At 38.4% G+C, this 13,809-nt stretch overlaps 1 protein-coding gene across 4 annotated transcripts in view; it reads right to left on the minus strand.

Annotated features, from left to right (window-relative positions):
- Positions 1–2,769: 2,769 nt before the first annotated feature.
- Smad9 (SMAD family member 9) overlaps positions 2,770–13,809 on the minus strand; it is a 68,370-nt gene continuing 57,330 nt past the window's right edge. For all 4 annotated transcript variants that reach the window (XM_046454213.2, XM_046454212.2, XM_046454214.2 and 1 more), the window contains 2 exons: positions 9,165–9,421; positions 2,770–6,055 (listed from right to left, as the gene is read on the minus strand). In XM_046454213.2, coding sequence (XP_046310169.1) covers positions 5,912–6,055; positions 9,165–9,421 — 401 coding nt within the window. In that variant the 3' untranslated portion in view covers positions 2,770–5,911. The remainder of the gene's footprint in view (positions 6,056–9,164; positions 9,422–13,809) is intronic.

Raw genomic sequence — 13,809 nt, forward strand, 5'->3', positions numbered from 1 at the left:
TTTCTTACTGAAAAGCCAAACTGAATATAATTTTCATTATATTTGCTCCATTTTAACACAACTTTTCATTTTATTACTAGTGTAATTCTGAGGTCACAGCTAACATTTTTATCAGATGCATGCAAATTATGGAGCCATTGGTGACCATGAGGAAGTAAATTTTAAAATCAACAAGATCTTTTTGTTAACTCAGCGATGCAACATCAGAGTTCCTGGTGCTTCTTGCTATCTTCAGATTCATATTTTGAGAATAAACACTTAGAATAAGCCAGTTTAGAGTTGTCAAAACTTCTGCTATTGATGTGTAGCTGAAGAACTATTTTCAAACTGAATCATAAGCAGACTTACCTGATGACCTGCTGTGCATAGTCAATTGACATATATTGGAGATTTGCAATTATTATTATTTTGAAGGTGAGAAATCCAATACTTTACCAATTTTTTTAAAAAGGGAATGGGAAACAAATACCATTTCTGCCTTTAGATGCCCCAAATATCTTTCTAACCAAAGTTGGAAAATGCTGAAAATGAGTAGATGCAAACCCAACCCTCAAAACCTCCCAGCTGCACACCTATAATCCAAGGGGCTCAGGAGGCTGAGGCAGGAGGGTCACAAGTTCAAAGCTAGCCTCAGCAGCAATTTAGTAAAGCTCGAAGCAACTTGGCAAAACCTTGTCTCAAAATAAAAACTAAAAATGTCTGGGAATGTGGCTCAGTGGTTAAGTGCCCTTCGTATCAAAAAAAAAAAAAAAATCTCCCAGCTGATAGAGAGATGTACAAATAAACAATGTGGCACAGGAACAGATAACTAACCATTAATGGGCTTAATTATTATGGGAGCACAGAGGCCAATCACCTACCCTGGCTTATGAATGTCTGGGGTGACTTGCTAAGGGAACTGATGGCAGGAAGAGAAGTTGAATCAGCCTAGGCCTGAAGAAGATGTCACTCCTCCGATCCCCCCAGCAGCCTATCATAGGTGATAGCAAACTGAATTTTAATGATTTACATATTTATCTTCCTTCACAAAGTGGTAAGCTCCTTAAAGGTAGAAAGTTTATTATCATTGTACCAGCTGCATAAAAGCAATCTGATGAATGAATATATGGAAGTTTCTAGGATGATGAAAATATTACTTCTGTAAGATGGGATATGTTTAAGGACAGTATTTTATGTCTACACCATGGTGTATTTTAAAAGATATGTTTGAGAAGGTGTGTTTGAAAGCCAAATATTAGTTGCAAGAACAGGGTCAGGAACTATGGAGATACAGGAACAGAGAAGCCATTCCTGCTCTCCAGAAACAGGTTTACCATTTTTTCTTTCTTCGTACTGAAGATTGAACCCAGAACCTGGCCCATGCTAATCCAGTGTTTTACCACTGAGCTATATCCCCCGTCCTCCAAAAACTTAAACCTAAAGTTTCATGATCCCCACCTGTTTCTGAACCTGCATGACTTGTCTTTCAACATTAATGTTTTAGGGTTTCACAAAATATTTCTTTTGAATAAAGGGTTCCAGTGCTTTAAAAAAAATTGAAAATTCCTGATCAAGTTAATAAGAAAGTTACTCTTTTAGAAATATCTACAAAATATTTAGATTTTTCCTCCTGTCTTTGAAGACTACATGGAAATTTATATGGAGGGATTTTAAAAATTATATTTTTAGATATGGATTTCATCTTAAGTTTTTCCTCATTATCCTTTCTTTAGCTTTTTTGTGGGATTGAACTCAGGGGCACTCAACCACTGAGCCACATCCTCAGCCCTATTTTCTATTTTATTTAGAGACAGGGTCCCTCTGAGTTGCTTAGCACCTCAATTTTGCTGAGGCTGGCTTTGAACTCTCGATCCTTTTGTCTCAGCCTCCTCCTGAGCCACTGGGATTACAGGTGTGTGCCACAGCGCCAGGTCTCCTTAGCATCTTTTTAATAGGCAATGTATAGCATTGTAAAGATGTTTATAATAGTAAAATTCATCATTCTTTCCTATACATTGTATATTGCTTAATATTTGCTACTAACCCGAAAAAAATCCTTCTATGTATAAATGGTCCCAGGTTTACAATGGTTTGAATTATTTTTCATGATTTTTCAACTTTAAAATGGTGTGAAAACAATATGTATTCTGAAAAAAAAAATCACACTTCAGATTTTGAAGTTAGCCCTTTTCCCTGGCCAGTTAGAGGCAGTATGAAACTCTTGCAATGCTAAGCAGCAGGAGCAAGCCACAACTCCCAGTCACATGATCTCTAGGGAACAAACAATACTCCACAGTGTGCTGTGCTGCTAAATGGAGGATTTTGGTTTTAGATTAGGTGTATTAAATGCATTTTTCACTTACAACACCTTAGGGGTTTTTTGGTATAACTCCATCATAAATTGAGCAACATCTGTATATCATCTATAAAATTTCTACAAAATATCTTCAAGAATCTTTTAAAAATTTTTTTGTAGTTGCAGATGGACAGAATGCCTTTATTTTGTTTATTTTTATATGGTGCTGAGGATCAAACCCAGTGCCTCATGCATGCTAGGCAAGCGCTCTGCCACTGAGCTATAGCCCCAGCCCCAAGATTCTATTCTCAATGCCAGTCATCCCAAGATGCTTAATTCAGAACCACCACCTAATTTCTAGACAGCATGGTGAATTTTTTAATATCCCACTTTCAAAATAGAACAGTTTGAGACGAATTGTTTTAGGAAGCTATAGGTCCATGTGCAGTGAATCCTTGTATGAGATTTGTAGGAAAAATGAGCGAAAAGACATATCGGGTACAGTATTCTTTATTATAAACAATCAGATGACAATATAAGTATGATTTGAAGGATAATCGAGGCCAAGGTTATTATAATCAAAAGTGTTGCTCCACTCAAGTAGAGATAGTTTCTTTTTTTGTTGGTGTGTCTTACATTCATTGGAACTTATCTTTAACATGTGCCAGGATCACCTAACCTTCTCATACAGTTCAGCTGTTAAATCATAATAGGAATGACAATTTGGAATGCATGTTATATTCTGATTATTTATTTATTGAATGTATATACCAAATATTTGGGACACAAAGTTAGGAGCTTAATGTCTACCAAGTATATTTATAAGATGCTTTGGTTACTGTTGTTGTTTGCTGTTATGGGAATATCCACATCCACAGGAGAGAATAAAAAAAGGATCCTAAATGCTAGCAGTTGGCCAACTTTTCCTGATTTATGCTGAGTATAAAAAAATAACATATCAAGTATATGTGTTAAAAAGTGACATCTTTTTGGTTCCAAAGCCCTGGTAGCTATTAACATATCATCTAGCTAAAACAAACTTTTCACATCTCCTTTTTAACAGACAATAAAAAATACTGGCTTTCTTGTGAGCAGGCCTAGATGTTACTGTTCTCTGTCTCATGATCTTTGTCTATTGCAACCTGAAACATGACGGTGGCGGTGATGTATTCAAAGGCCTACCCTGTCCACTTTGTTCACTATCCTATAAAAAAATTATATTCAATTTTTTGGCTTTTCTAACTCACAGAATGAATGCTAAATGACCACACCGAGAAGTCTAAAATTAAACACTAAATTACAATTTTTGGGAACTCTTAGCAGCAAAAGAAAAAAAAGTTGATTAAAATGTGACCATTACAATAAACAGAGGGTTTACTTATCAATTCTCAATTCTGAGTTTTACAAATATCCTAATAAAGGCTTTTGGTGTGACGTTTGGGTGATACGTGCCGATTTCATAATTTATTTTTCACTGAAAAAGTTCAGGTGCACTGCAATAAGTTGTCCTAGTTTCCTAAAACTGCATGGAAATGTTTATATTCTTGGTCTTGTAAATGTCATTTATAAGCCATTACTGCTGATTAATTCTGTAAAGGTATGGGTTACAAGAGGATGAGTTTGACAACTTGTGGGAAGATCAAGAAAACTGTGTTTGATATTAATAGCAAAAGCTATGTATTCTTAATGTTCCCCCATAGAATGGTACTAATATGAGACCCACCATAAGTATTGACCTCTCCAAGAAGGGAAAATGGGGGAATGATTAGAAAATGGGGAGGCAAGTGCCTATTTCAAAATAGAGATAATAAAAAATCAGTTACACTTTTTTAACCAAAAGGAAGTTCACGTTTTGTTCTAAAACAAAAAAAAAAACATGTTCTGAAACATGAAAATGCAAACGTCTATGCAAAGACTTTACTATTAGACTCTCTGCTCCACAAAGGTTGGGACTGTCTCGTCTGCCTTTAATTCCATAGTACCTGACATTGTACCTGGCACATATAGGTGAACAATACAGAGTTGATGAACCAATGAACTATGGGTTTTCTAAACACTAAATGGGCCATCTAGTTTTAATGTAAAATGGAATAATTACTTTCTATTATATATATGGAGTTTCTATTATATAATACTAGTCATTATAAGAGGTGAAAATAGCAGCTCACTCATATCTTTTTCACATGATCATTTCTATCTTGACTACAATTTAATGAGAAACAGCTACATGTGCACTAATGCTAGATAGAATGCCTAAATGAAACAATCTCCTGGATTACTGAAGTGCTGTCTGTTACGAGCATAACTTCCATGTTAACTTAAACATTTTTAAGAGGGTTTGAAATATTTTTCCAAGCAATGTGGTGTTTTGTGGGTGGCAAATATCTAAAAATTTCCCTTTATCATCCAAAGAAGAATATGTTTTTAATATTAGGTATATTTTAAAAGATGTCCTGTTATTCTGTACCACTGTTCTCACAAAATTATATGACCATATATGAAATTATCCTTACTTGTGAAGTTATTTCCAAGTAGGAAACTAGCTTTAGAAGAGGCTACCAGATGTAAACAGTCGATAATTTAGTCAATATAGGCACAAAGGTAATTAATTTATAAACTTCATCCAACATTGTGTCTAGATGTCTTCAGAGCTATTACTATTATTTCAATAATCTGTAAATAGTTAAATCTGCCAACCGGCAGGATAATGTAGCAGAAGGTTTCCCTGAAATAGAAGCTTTAATGTGGGAATGTGAGTAAATGTTATGATTCCCTGTTTAACCCTTTGATGTTGCTGCTTCTCTGCACGGGACTTAACACATGGCAGTGTCACACACAACAACAGACTCAGAAGTTGAATCACTAGGAAGACCAGAACCTGATTTCCAACATGGAAACCAGGGGTCTTGTTGGGTGGTTCTTGGACTAAATTCTGGACTACACAATTGGGATTATAGTGCATTCCGTGCAACTTTCTTATTTATTTTCCCTTACTGGACTCATTTGTTTTTGTTTTTTACAGTGGTAGGTTGAGGCAATATGATTCTTGGCTTCACAGTTTCTCTCTTTTCTAATCATGGTTTAAATTGATTTAAAATGTACCATTGAAATCAGCACAATAGTCCAGCAGAAATAAAATAGCTGTGGCTTACCTCACATAATTCCTTGTACAAACTTAAATCATTTTTCCCCTTGCCAATAGCACTAAAAGTGAGATCATTTAACCCATATGGTTTTAATTGCCTGGTTTTGGCTTTGTCTAAAAGTGTTGTTTGCTCTAGTACTACCAAAACCTGACTTTGGCCATATGAAGCTGTTCTGTTCGGCCATATGACATGCTGAGTTGCCTGGGTTCCATCAAAGGCCTCACATGTTGCTGATACTGTTACCTTTCATTTGTTTTCTCCCACAAAAGAAGTAGCATGGGACTGAAAACCCTGCTTTTCCAATCACACTGTACAGGCCCCAGGTTAACTAGGTAGCACAAAACAAATGGTGATAAAAAATATGTATAGTATATATTATATGTATTTACACATGTATTTAGAAACTTGGGTTAGTTGCAAATCTAAAATGATATAAGCCACTGCCTGCAATAGCATCTATTCTATAGCAATGAAGCTTAAGACATAACTGTTAAGACACTGAAGAAATGGGGTTATGCGGGGATCCCATCTGAGTCAGAACCTTGTCCAACCACTGCAGTGGTCCATGAAGGTGAATCTCAATCCAACAGGGGGTGCTCGTGACATCCTGGCGATGATACTCAGCTCCCCAACCCTGAAAAGCAAGAACAGAGCCAGAGTGATTGTATCAGCCTCCAATGGCCTCCAGGAAGAGCACAGGGTCCTTGGTAGAACTCACACACTGGGGAGGTCCTGACCACAGAGAGCCAGAGAGGACGCTACATCGTCCTGTAAGGACAGACCACTGCATCCACCAGACACCAGAGGAGTCTGAATCAGTGCACTTGCTCTGGGTTCACATGACTCTATGCCAACCTGGAGGTCTGGGGTTCCAGGCCCAACACCCAGGAAATGCTGGCAAGTCATCTCCCCTCCCATAAGGGAAGAAATGCCACCTTACATTCTTTTACCCTGTGCATTCTGCACAGAATGGTTACAGCTTATAGGCCAGTAATCTCTGTGAAGAAAACTAGAGGGCCCTCTTAACTTTCAGGGTTGATTACCAAAACTTGCTTACCTATAACTATATTTTACATATCAATAGAAAGTTATTTTTAAAAATAAAGGTAGATCACACCCAAATGTATTACTTTTGTTATTGGGAACAGTGAATCTATTCTTGGTAGAGTTATTTAAAAATTGGAATTGACCATGGATGGTCACATTTTATATTTGTGACTACGATTCTAAAGTGGCCCTCTACGGCCACCTGGCACCACATTCCCCAGTCTTGCTTGCCCTTCTAGCTGACTGCTTCACCCCCACTCCTATTCCCAAAAGCCCCTAGCACCTGCTCCCCTGTCTGCACTTGAAACTGATGATCTTTTTTTTCCTTATTTTCATAAGAAAAATGAAGCCATTGGAAATGAGACTCTCCACCCACTTAACGTGGCTTTTCTACCTCTTACCATAGATAAATCATCTGTGTTTCCAAATAAGCCCATCCATGTACCCATTAGTAGATTCACTAATCCATTTATGCATTATTAGAGTTTTGGTCCAACTGCTTTGCTGGTTGGGCTTTCTCAGTTTTCTTCACTGGCTATTTCTCCCTCACCTTCTAACACTGAAGTACCTGGGCTCAGTCGCAGACCTCCTGTGTTCTCAGTTTAAACTCAAATCTCATTCAGACTCAGGGAGTTAAATACCATCCATATGCAGACAATTCCACATTTACAAACAGACTCTTACCTCTAACTCTCCACTCAACATCTCTGCTTGAATGTATGACAGACATCTCAAAGCTGCTGTTACCAAAACTGAACTTTATCTATAAGCCTGACTTGCCTGCATCTTCTCCATCTGGGTCACAGACAACATTTCATCTTCCTAATTCTCTTTCCTCACACCCACCTCAAATCTGCCTTCGCAACTGGGAATCCTTCTCCTGGAGCTCTCCTGGCAGGAGCGCACCCATCATCTCTCACCTGAATATTGCAACAGCCTTCTCACCTCTCACATTTCCTGCATTCATACCTATTATCCACGCAGCAGCAGAGTGATCCTCAAAACTGTAAGTCAGACCATGAAACCCTTCTGTTTAAATCTCAGCAAAGCCTGGTCACCTCTTCAAAGGTAAATACCAAATTCCTTGTGGTGGCTTATGAAGGGTTGCTCTGATCTCCTCCCACCACACGCAGTTAACTGCAGTCACACTGGCCTGCCTGTTTCTCCAAATTTCCAGGCATACCCGTAGTGTTAGACTTTTTTGCTTGCTCATTCCCCAGAGAGTCCCATGACTAACTCCATCATCTTCAAGTCTCTGCTGAAATGTCTTCAGTGAAGCCTACATCATGTGACACCTTCCAACCACAGCAACCAATTCCCTTTACCTATCTCTACATTTTCTCATTATTATGGCTGTTATTTATTGCCTTTCTCTCCCTCCTACAATATTGGTTCCATAAGGGCAGAGATCCATGAGTAACCATCAGAATATTCCAATGCCTAAAACAGTGCTGGGCCTGGTACACGGCAGGTGCTCAGTAAGTATTTGTTGATTGAATGAATGAAGGAGTCCTTGGATCAATCAGTAAACATCAGAGCCAAAAAGATCTTAAGAGATGATCTGAACTATCACCCCCATAGTGTTTAGTGATCTATAATTTTTTAAAATATTATTTATATGATCTATAATTTTTTAAAATATTTTTTAGTTGTAGTTGGACACAATACCTTTATTTTACTTATTTATTTTTATGTGGTTCTGAGGATAGAACCCAGGGCCTTGCATGTGCTAGATGAATGCTCTACCACTGAGCCACAACCCCAGCCCCAAGTGATCTATAATTTTTAAACTAATCATATATAATTATATTTTCTAGATGTTTTTAAAAGTCATATAATACTAGCAACAGTTTGTTTTTTTAATAAATTGTCTAGTTTTACAAACTTAAAAGCTGAATACCTGAGACATATATCTAGTTGATCTTAGACAAATTCAGATTTCTATGAGATGTTGGCATTCCATCCTAATTTTAAAAATAGACCTGGATTAAAAAAAAAAAAAAAAAAAAAAAAGCCATAGGATTGGAATTGGAATGATGGTTCATTAGCAGCAATTCAATGCCCTCTGCTGGCTCTAAAGCAACAGAGCATTTGAAAAGATTTCTGAAATTTGTTAATTATGTTACATGCAAAAATGCTATTCAAACAGTGAATGTGAATAAAGCTGCTTTGTCATCATGAAAGAGAAATGGTTTCAATTAACCATTTTTTTAAATTTCAAACTATGTACTCTTAACATTTGCTTTTCATATAATTGCTAAAATTATTTTAAAAAACAGTAAGAATTTAATTTGAGTACAAAAAAAGAGAACAATCTTTTGTCTTGGTCACTTTAAAGGGCTATTAAAATCTACTCTGAGGGCTGATGAAGTAGCTCAGTGCTGGAGCATTTAGTCCTACAAAACAGTATTACTGTCACCTTATCTTCTTCATTTATAAAAATCAGCTCTTTTAACTTGTTTTTTTTTTTTCCAAAAATAACATGCTTAGGAACTTTCACAAAACTGCTAAACAAGACAATCCATACTCATAGAAGAGTTCTTCTTAAAAACTATTAACAGAATTAAAAAAAAAAAAGAGGATTGTTATCTACTTGAATTGGCTGTACAACTGCCACATCTACCAAAGAATGCTTCTGCAGTTTGTTCTGTTTTTTTATTTTCTGGTTTTATAATCCAAAAGCAATTACTCCTTACCTTAACAAAACTCATCCGAATAGTGCACATCTTGGTTAACTCATAAACGACTTCAAAGCCATGGTGAACCGACTGGGCAAGCAGCTGAGCAAAGAGTTGGTTGTTGAAGACCTTGAGGCTGCACCCGCTGGGGATCTTGCAGACGGTGGCTGGGTGGAAGCCGTGCTGATAGTTGCAGTTCCTGCTCTGCACAAAGATGCTGCTGTCGCTCACACACTCGGCATACACCTCTCCCCCAACGTAGTACAAGTGCACGCCTGTGGACACAAAAACACAGCACCCTGCAAACTCTGTTCACTTCCCAGTGACTCTTACCTGCTAGAAAGATGGGACTCTGCTGTCAGGTGCATTTTCCTATCACTAATCACAGATGTCTGAGTTAATCATGTGACCCCAATCTCCACTTGTTTTCATTGTCATTTCTGTCATTTCCACAAGTCCATTTAAAAATACAATCCATGGCTGGGTACGGTGAACATGTCTGTAACCCCAGAAACCCTGGAGGCTGAGGTAGAAGGATTGCAAGTTCAAGGCCAGCCTGGGCAACTTAGTGAGACACTGTCTCAGAATTTTTAAACAGTAATAAAAGGAGCTGGGGGTATAGCTTAATGGTAGAGCACCCTAGGTTCAATCTCCAGTACCTCTCCTCCAAAAAAGCAACCCATGTCAACAGTTACTCCCAAGGACCAACGAGCAGGCTTTCGTATATTATTGCTTCCGTCACTCTCAATCTCATGCTTATTTGTTCCAAAATAAGGTTTGATAATATTAGAAACAAAATAAATACATCATTCAAAAAAATAATCTTTCACATGCATATGCAAACAAAAAATTTAATTTAAATGATAATTAATATCACAAAAATGTTACTTAAGTACATGCAATAAACCCACTCCAGAGGAAACAATAAATGAAGTTTATTTTATTAACAGTTATAAATCTGTTTCCCTTAATAGATCCTTCAAAGCAATCTATTTCATTTAAAAGGTGAATCACCCACTATTATAAGTCAGTTCATACAATGTCTATATGACTTATGAACAATGACATTCCCAAAACTTACAGACACAGTCATATAAAAACTCACAAGTAAATACAGCTTATACCACCTTACCTAACATTACTGGAGAGATATGATTCTAAAGAGCACCCTAAGAATGTTGCTGCTCATGTGAATTTTTTTCCACATTAAATTTTAGCTGATTCTTTCTCACCCAGTGTCAGGGTTTGAGATTAAATAAAAAAATTACAGCAAGGGGCTGGGGTTAGAAAAAATGAAGACATTCTAGTCTAGTGAATATTAAATACAAGAATAATTTTTCTCCAATTTTAATGGAGGAAAAACTCTAACACTAGATGTCAGCACAACCACCACGCAGTTAAGAGGAATTTGTCAAAGGGATCCAGAATATACATGTCATAATGTTTTGGGTTTCCTCAAAATGAAAATACAAAACTTTTAATGAAAAGAGTTTATAGACCACCCCCCACGGCTTCTCAGACCCTAGTGTAGGAAACATTATGACAGAGATGCTCAGTGTGTCAGGTTATAAGAAGCACGGGAGGTGATTTTGCATGCTGTGTGACTGACTACCTCCCAGCATACTTATTTCTTTGCCCCTGTCTTCTTTCCCTTAATTTGATTTTGCCTGTATCTACAGAAGAGAGAGAAGCCTGAGCAGGTAGACAGTAGAGAAGAAGAAATTCCAGTATTATATACACCAGCCACATTGCTGAGAAGTGGGACCCAGAGTCCCACAGATAAAGCAGAGCTTTGGATTTTCAGGCCACTGTTACACTTCCTGTGTCAGACTGGCTCCCCTTTTTATTTCCCCAGCCTTCCTCTCCCTTTTCTTTCTCATCTCCATTATTCATTTTCCTGAATGGCCTGACACTCACGACCCAGGCACACTAGGTAGAGAGGAAGCAGGACAGAAGCAGGAAGTAGTGACTTGACTGGTCCATAGTGAGGAGGTGCCAGCACGGCCCCCTTGGCCACTCTGTGCTCTGGGGGAGGCCTTCCTCTTAGGCAAGGGTGGAGTTGGGGAGGGGGCCCTAAAAGAGGGAAAGCAGGTGGAGAAAGCCAGAGTGAGGCCCACTAAGCCTTTAGTATGCATTTGAACTGAATGACCTTCAAATATATAATCCTACTGGAAACTATTAAGTAGAATAGATAAGATTTGTGTTATCTGACCCTGATCTTTATTTAGGGGGTGGTTTTCAATCCTGTTAAAGGCTTATCTGCAACCACAGTACAAGTTGGCCAAGAGAGAGGAGCAGAGGAGAGCCTGGGCAGATGGATGGGTAGTGGCCCAGCATCCCGAGAGAGGAGAAGAGAGCCAAGGTGAAGAATGTGGAGACTACTGCAAACACCAGGCGAGGTCAGAAGCCAGGCCCACTGTGAGGAGGCCAGCTTTTGGCCAGAGACAGTGTCATCAACAGAAGAGTCCAGTAGATGTGTGATTTTATTTGCATCCATCTGAAAGGCCAAAATTGTGGCTTTCAACCATAGGTATCAAATTCAAGATGGCCACAAAGTGAAACAATTCTCAAGTGTTAGTCTGCACCCAGATCACCTGGAGGGCTCATTCTACAGATGCCTGGGCAGGAAGGTGGGGGGCGCATAGCTCAGCCTCAGCAGTAGAGCACTTGCCTCACATGTGCGAGACCCTAGATTCCATCCCCAGCACCACAACAAAATCAAAACGAAAAGCCAGATAGCTCACTGACTCAGTAAGCATGAAATCAGGCAGACAATTTGCATTTTAGTAAGTTCCCAGGTGAAGCAGACACTTCCTCACTTTGGGAACCACCGTTAAGCAACTCAGACTACCTTACAGATTAGTCTACAAAACTGGAAAGGCTGGATATTTAAGCATGGGATACTTGACAACTATTTTCAGACAGGAATATCATAGAATTCATTATTTCATTCTGATCATGAATACTAGCAGGTGGTCCCATAAAATTTCACATCTCTGTCAGAATTGAAACCTCATTGCAAAAGGTTATTATTTGTGAATTCCCTGATTTATGTGACATTTCTTGAAGCCAGTACAGGAAAAAAATGAACATGTGCAGATTTCATTACAGCTACATTTGTCAGTTGCTGATGAAATCATATCTATTCTTGTTGCAATAAAATATGCCTTTAAAGTTTTATTATCATGGAGAAGCTTTAGACAAAGCAATGTAAACAAAGCTATTGTTATAATCCTATAGCTTGTTCTAACTTCTAGCAATAGGGAATAAGAAAAAGCACTACTTGATATTGTTATATTGTGTGCCTGCACAAATATGTAATAAAGAACCCCTACTATTATATATAATTATAATGCACTAATAAAAAAATTCTGGAGGAAAAAGAGAGGTTACAAGAGAAACCAGGCAATGTGGTCCTATGGCAGGTTCTGCTCACACTTGGGCTGTGTCTTTCTGTATCTAAACTTTTCATTTGTCTGGGACTGCCACTCACTTTTTATGAGAACAGTGAGTCTTGTGTGGTGGCACTTTGGGTTTGATTTGGATCTGCAGGATCAGAATGCAAGCGTGTCCCTTTAATCCTGTTCTATTGTCTCAAAGTAGAGACACAAGGAGGGAAGAATGGAAGGAGAGCAATGCCACCATAGAGAGAGTACCCAATGCCCAGGGATCTACTCATAGTCAGGGGAGGAAGTCAGAAAGTGTAGGTATGCACATAGATCTTCTGACTGGGACGGAGGATAAATGCCCCCTCCTGCTCAAAGAACTCAGCCTCTCTACCCTGCTAAGAGCAAAACTTCAACTTACTGTTATGGATTTGATCTGGAATGCCCCCCAAAATGGGAATGCTGCAATGTTCACATGTGAAAATATTGGATTATGAGAGCTGTAACCTCAGTAGTGGATTAATCCATTTAGTGAAGTAATAATTTGAATGGACTAGCGGTGGTAACTATAGGCAGGTGGGGTACAGGGTTGGAGGAAGTTGGTTACTAGGGGCATACCCGCAGGGACTATATCTGTTCCTGCTCCCCCCTCTTTCTGGCTGTCATGAGCTCTGCAGCTTTCCTCTGCTGGGCCCTCCTCTATCATGTTCCCCATGACCTCAGGCCCACAGCAATGGAGTCAGCCCATCATAGACTGAACCTCTGAAACTTTGAGCCAAAAATAAACTTTCCTTTCTCTAAGTTGTTCTTGTCAGTCCTTGGATCACAGCAACAAAAAGCTGACTCACACAACTCAATGCCTCCCTGGAGGTTACTTGACCTTGCCTTTGTCTTTGCTGCCTTCTCTTCTGCACAGCTATTTTAAAGCCTAGCTGATTATAAGGATCATCTAGAGCTTTAAAAAGGTACGTATTTCTAGGTATGATAGTTATATTTTTAAAAAATTTCTTATAAAGTGAGATACATATTGAAATAGATGGACAAAAGGTTACAAAGTCTGAGATTTGCTTTAAAATACTCTAGCAAGGGCTGAGCATACAGCTCAGTAGTAGAGATCTTGCCTAGCATGTGTGAGGCCCTGAATTCAATTTCTAGCACCACAAAAATAAATAAATAGATACATAAAAATAATAAAATACTCTAGCCAAAACAGCTTGGAGGATAGATGAAAAAAAAAAAAGAGCACAGAATGTCAATCATTACTGGTGCTAGAGATG

Source organism: Marmota monax, unplaced genomic scaffold (assembly GCF_021218885.2).
Source record: "Marmota monax isolate L192 unplaced genomic scaffold, Marmota_monax_Labrador192_F-V1.1 WCK01_AAM20220418_F8-fsc00011, whole genome shotgun sequence".
Lineage (NCBI taxonomy): Eukaryota > Metazoa > Chordata > Mammalia > Rodentia > Sciuridae > Marmota > Marmota monax.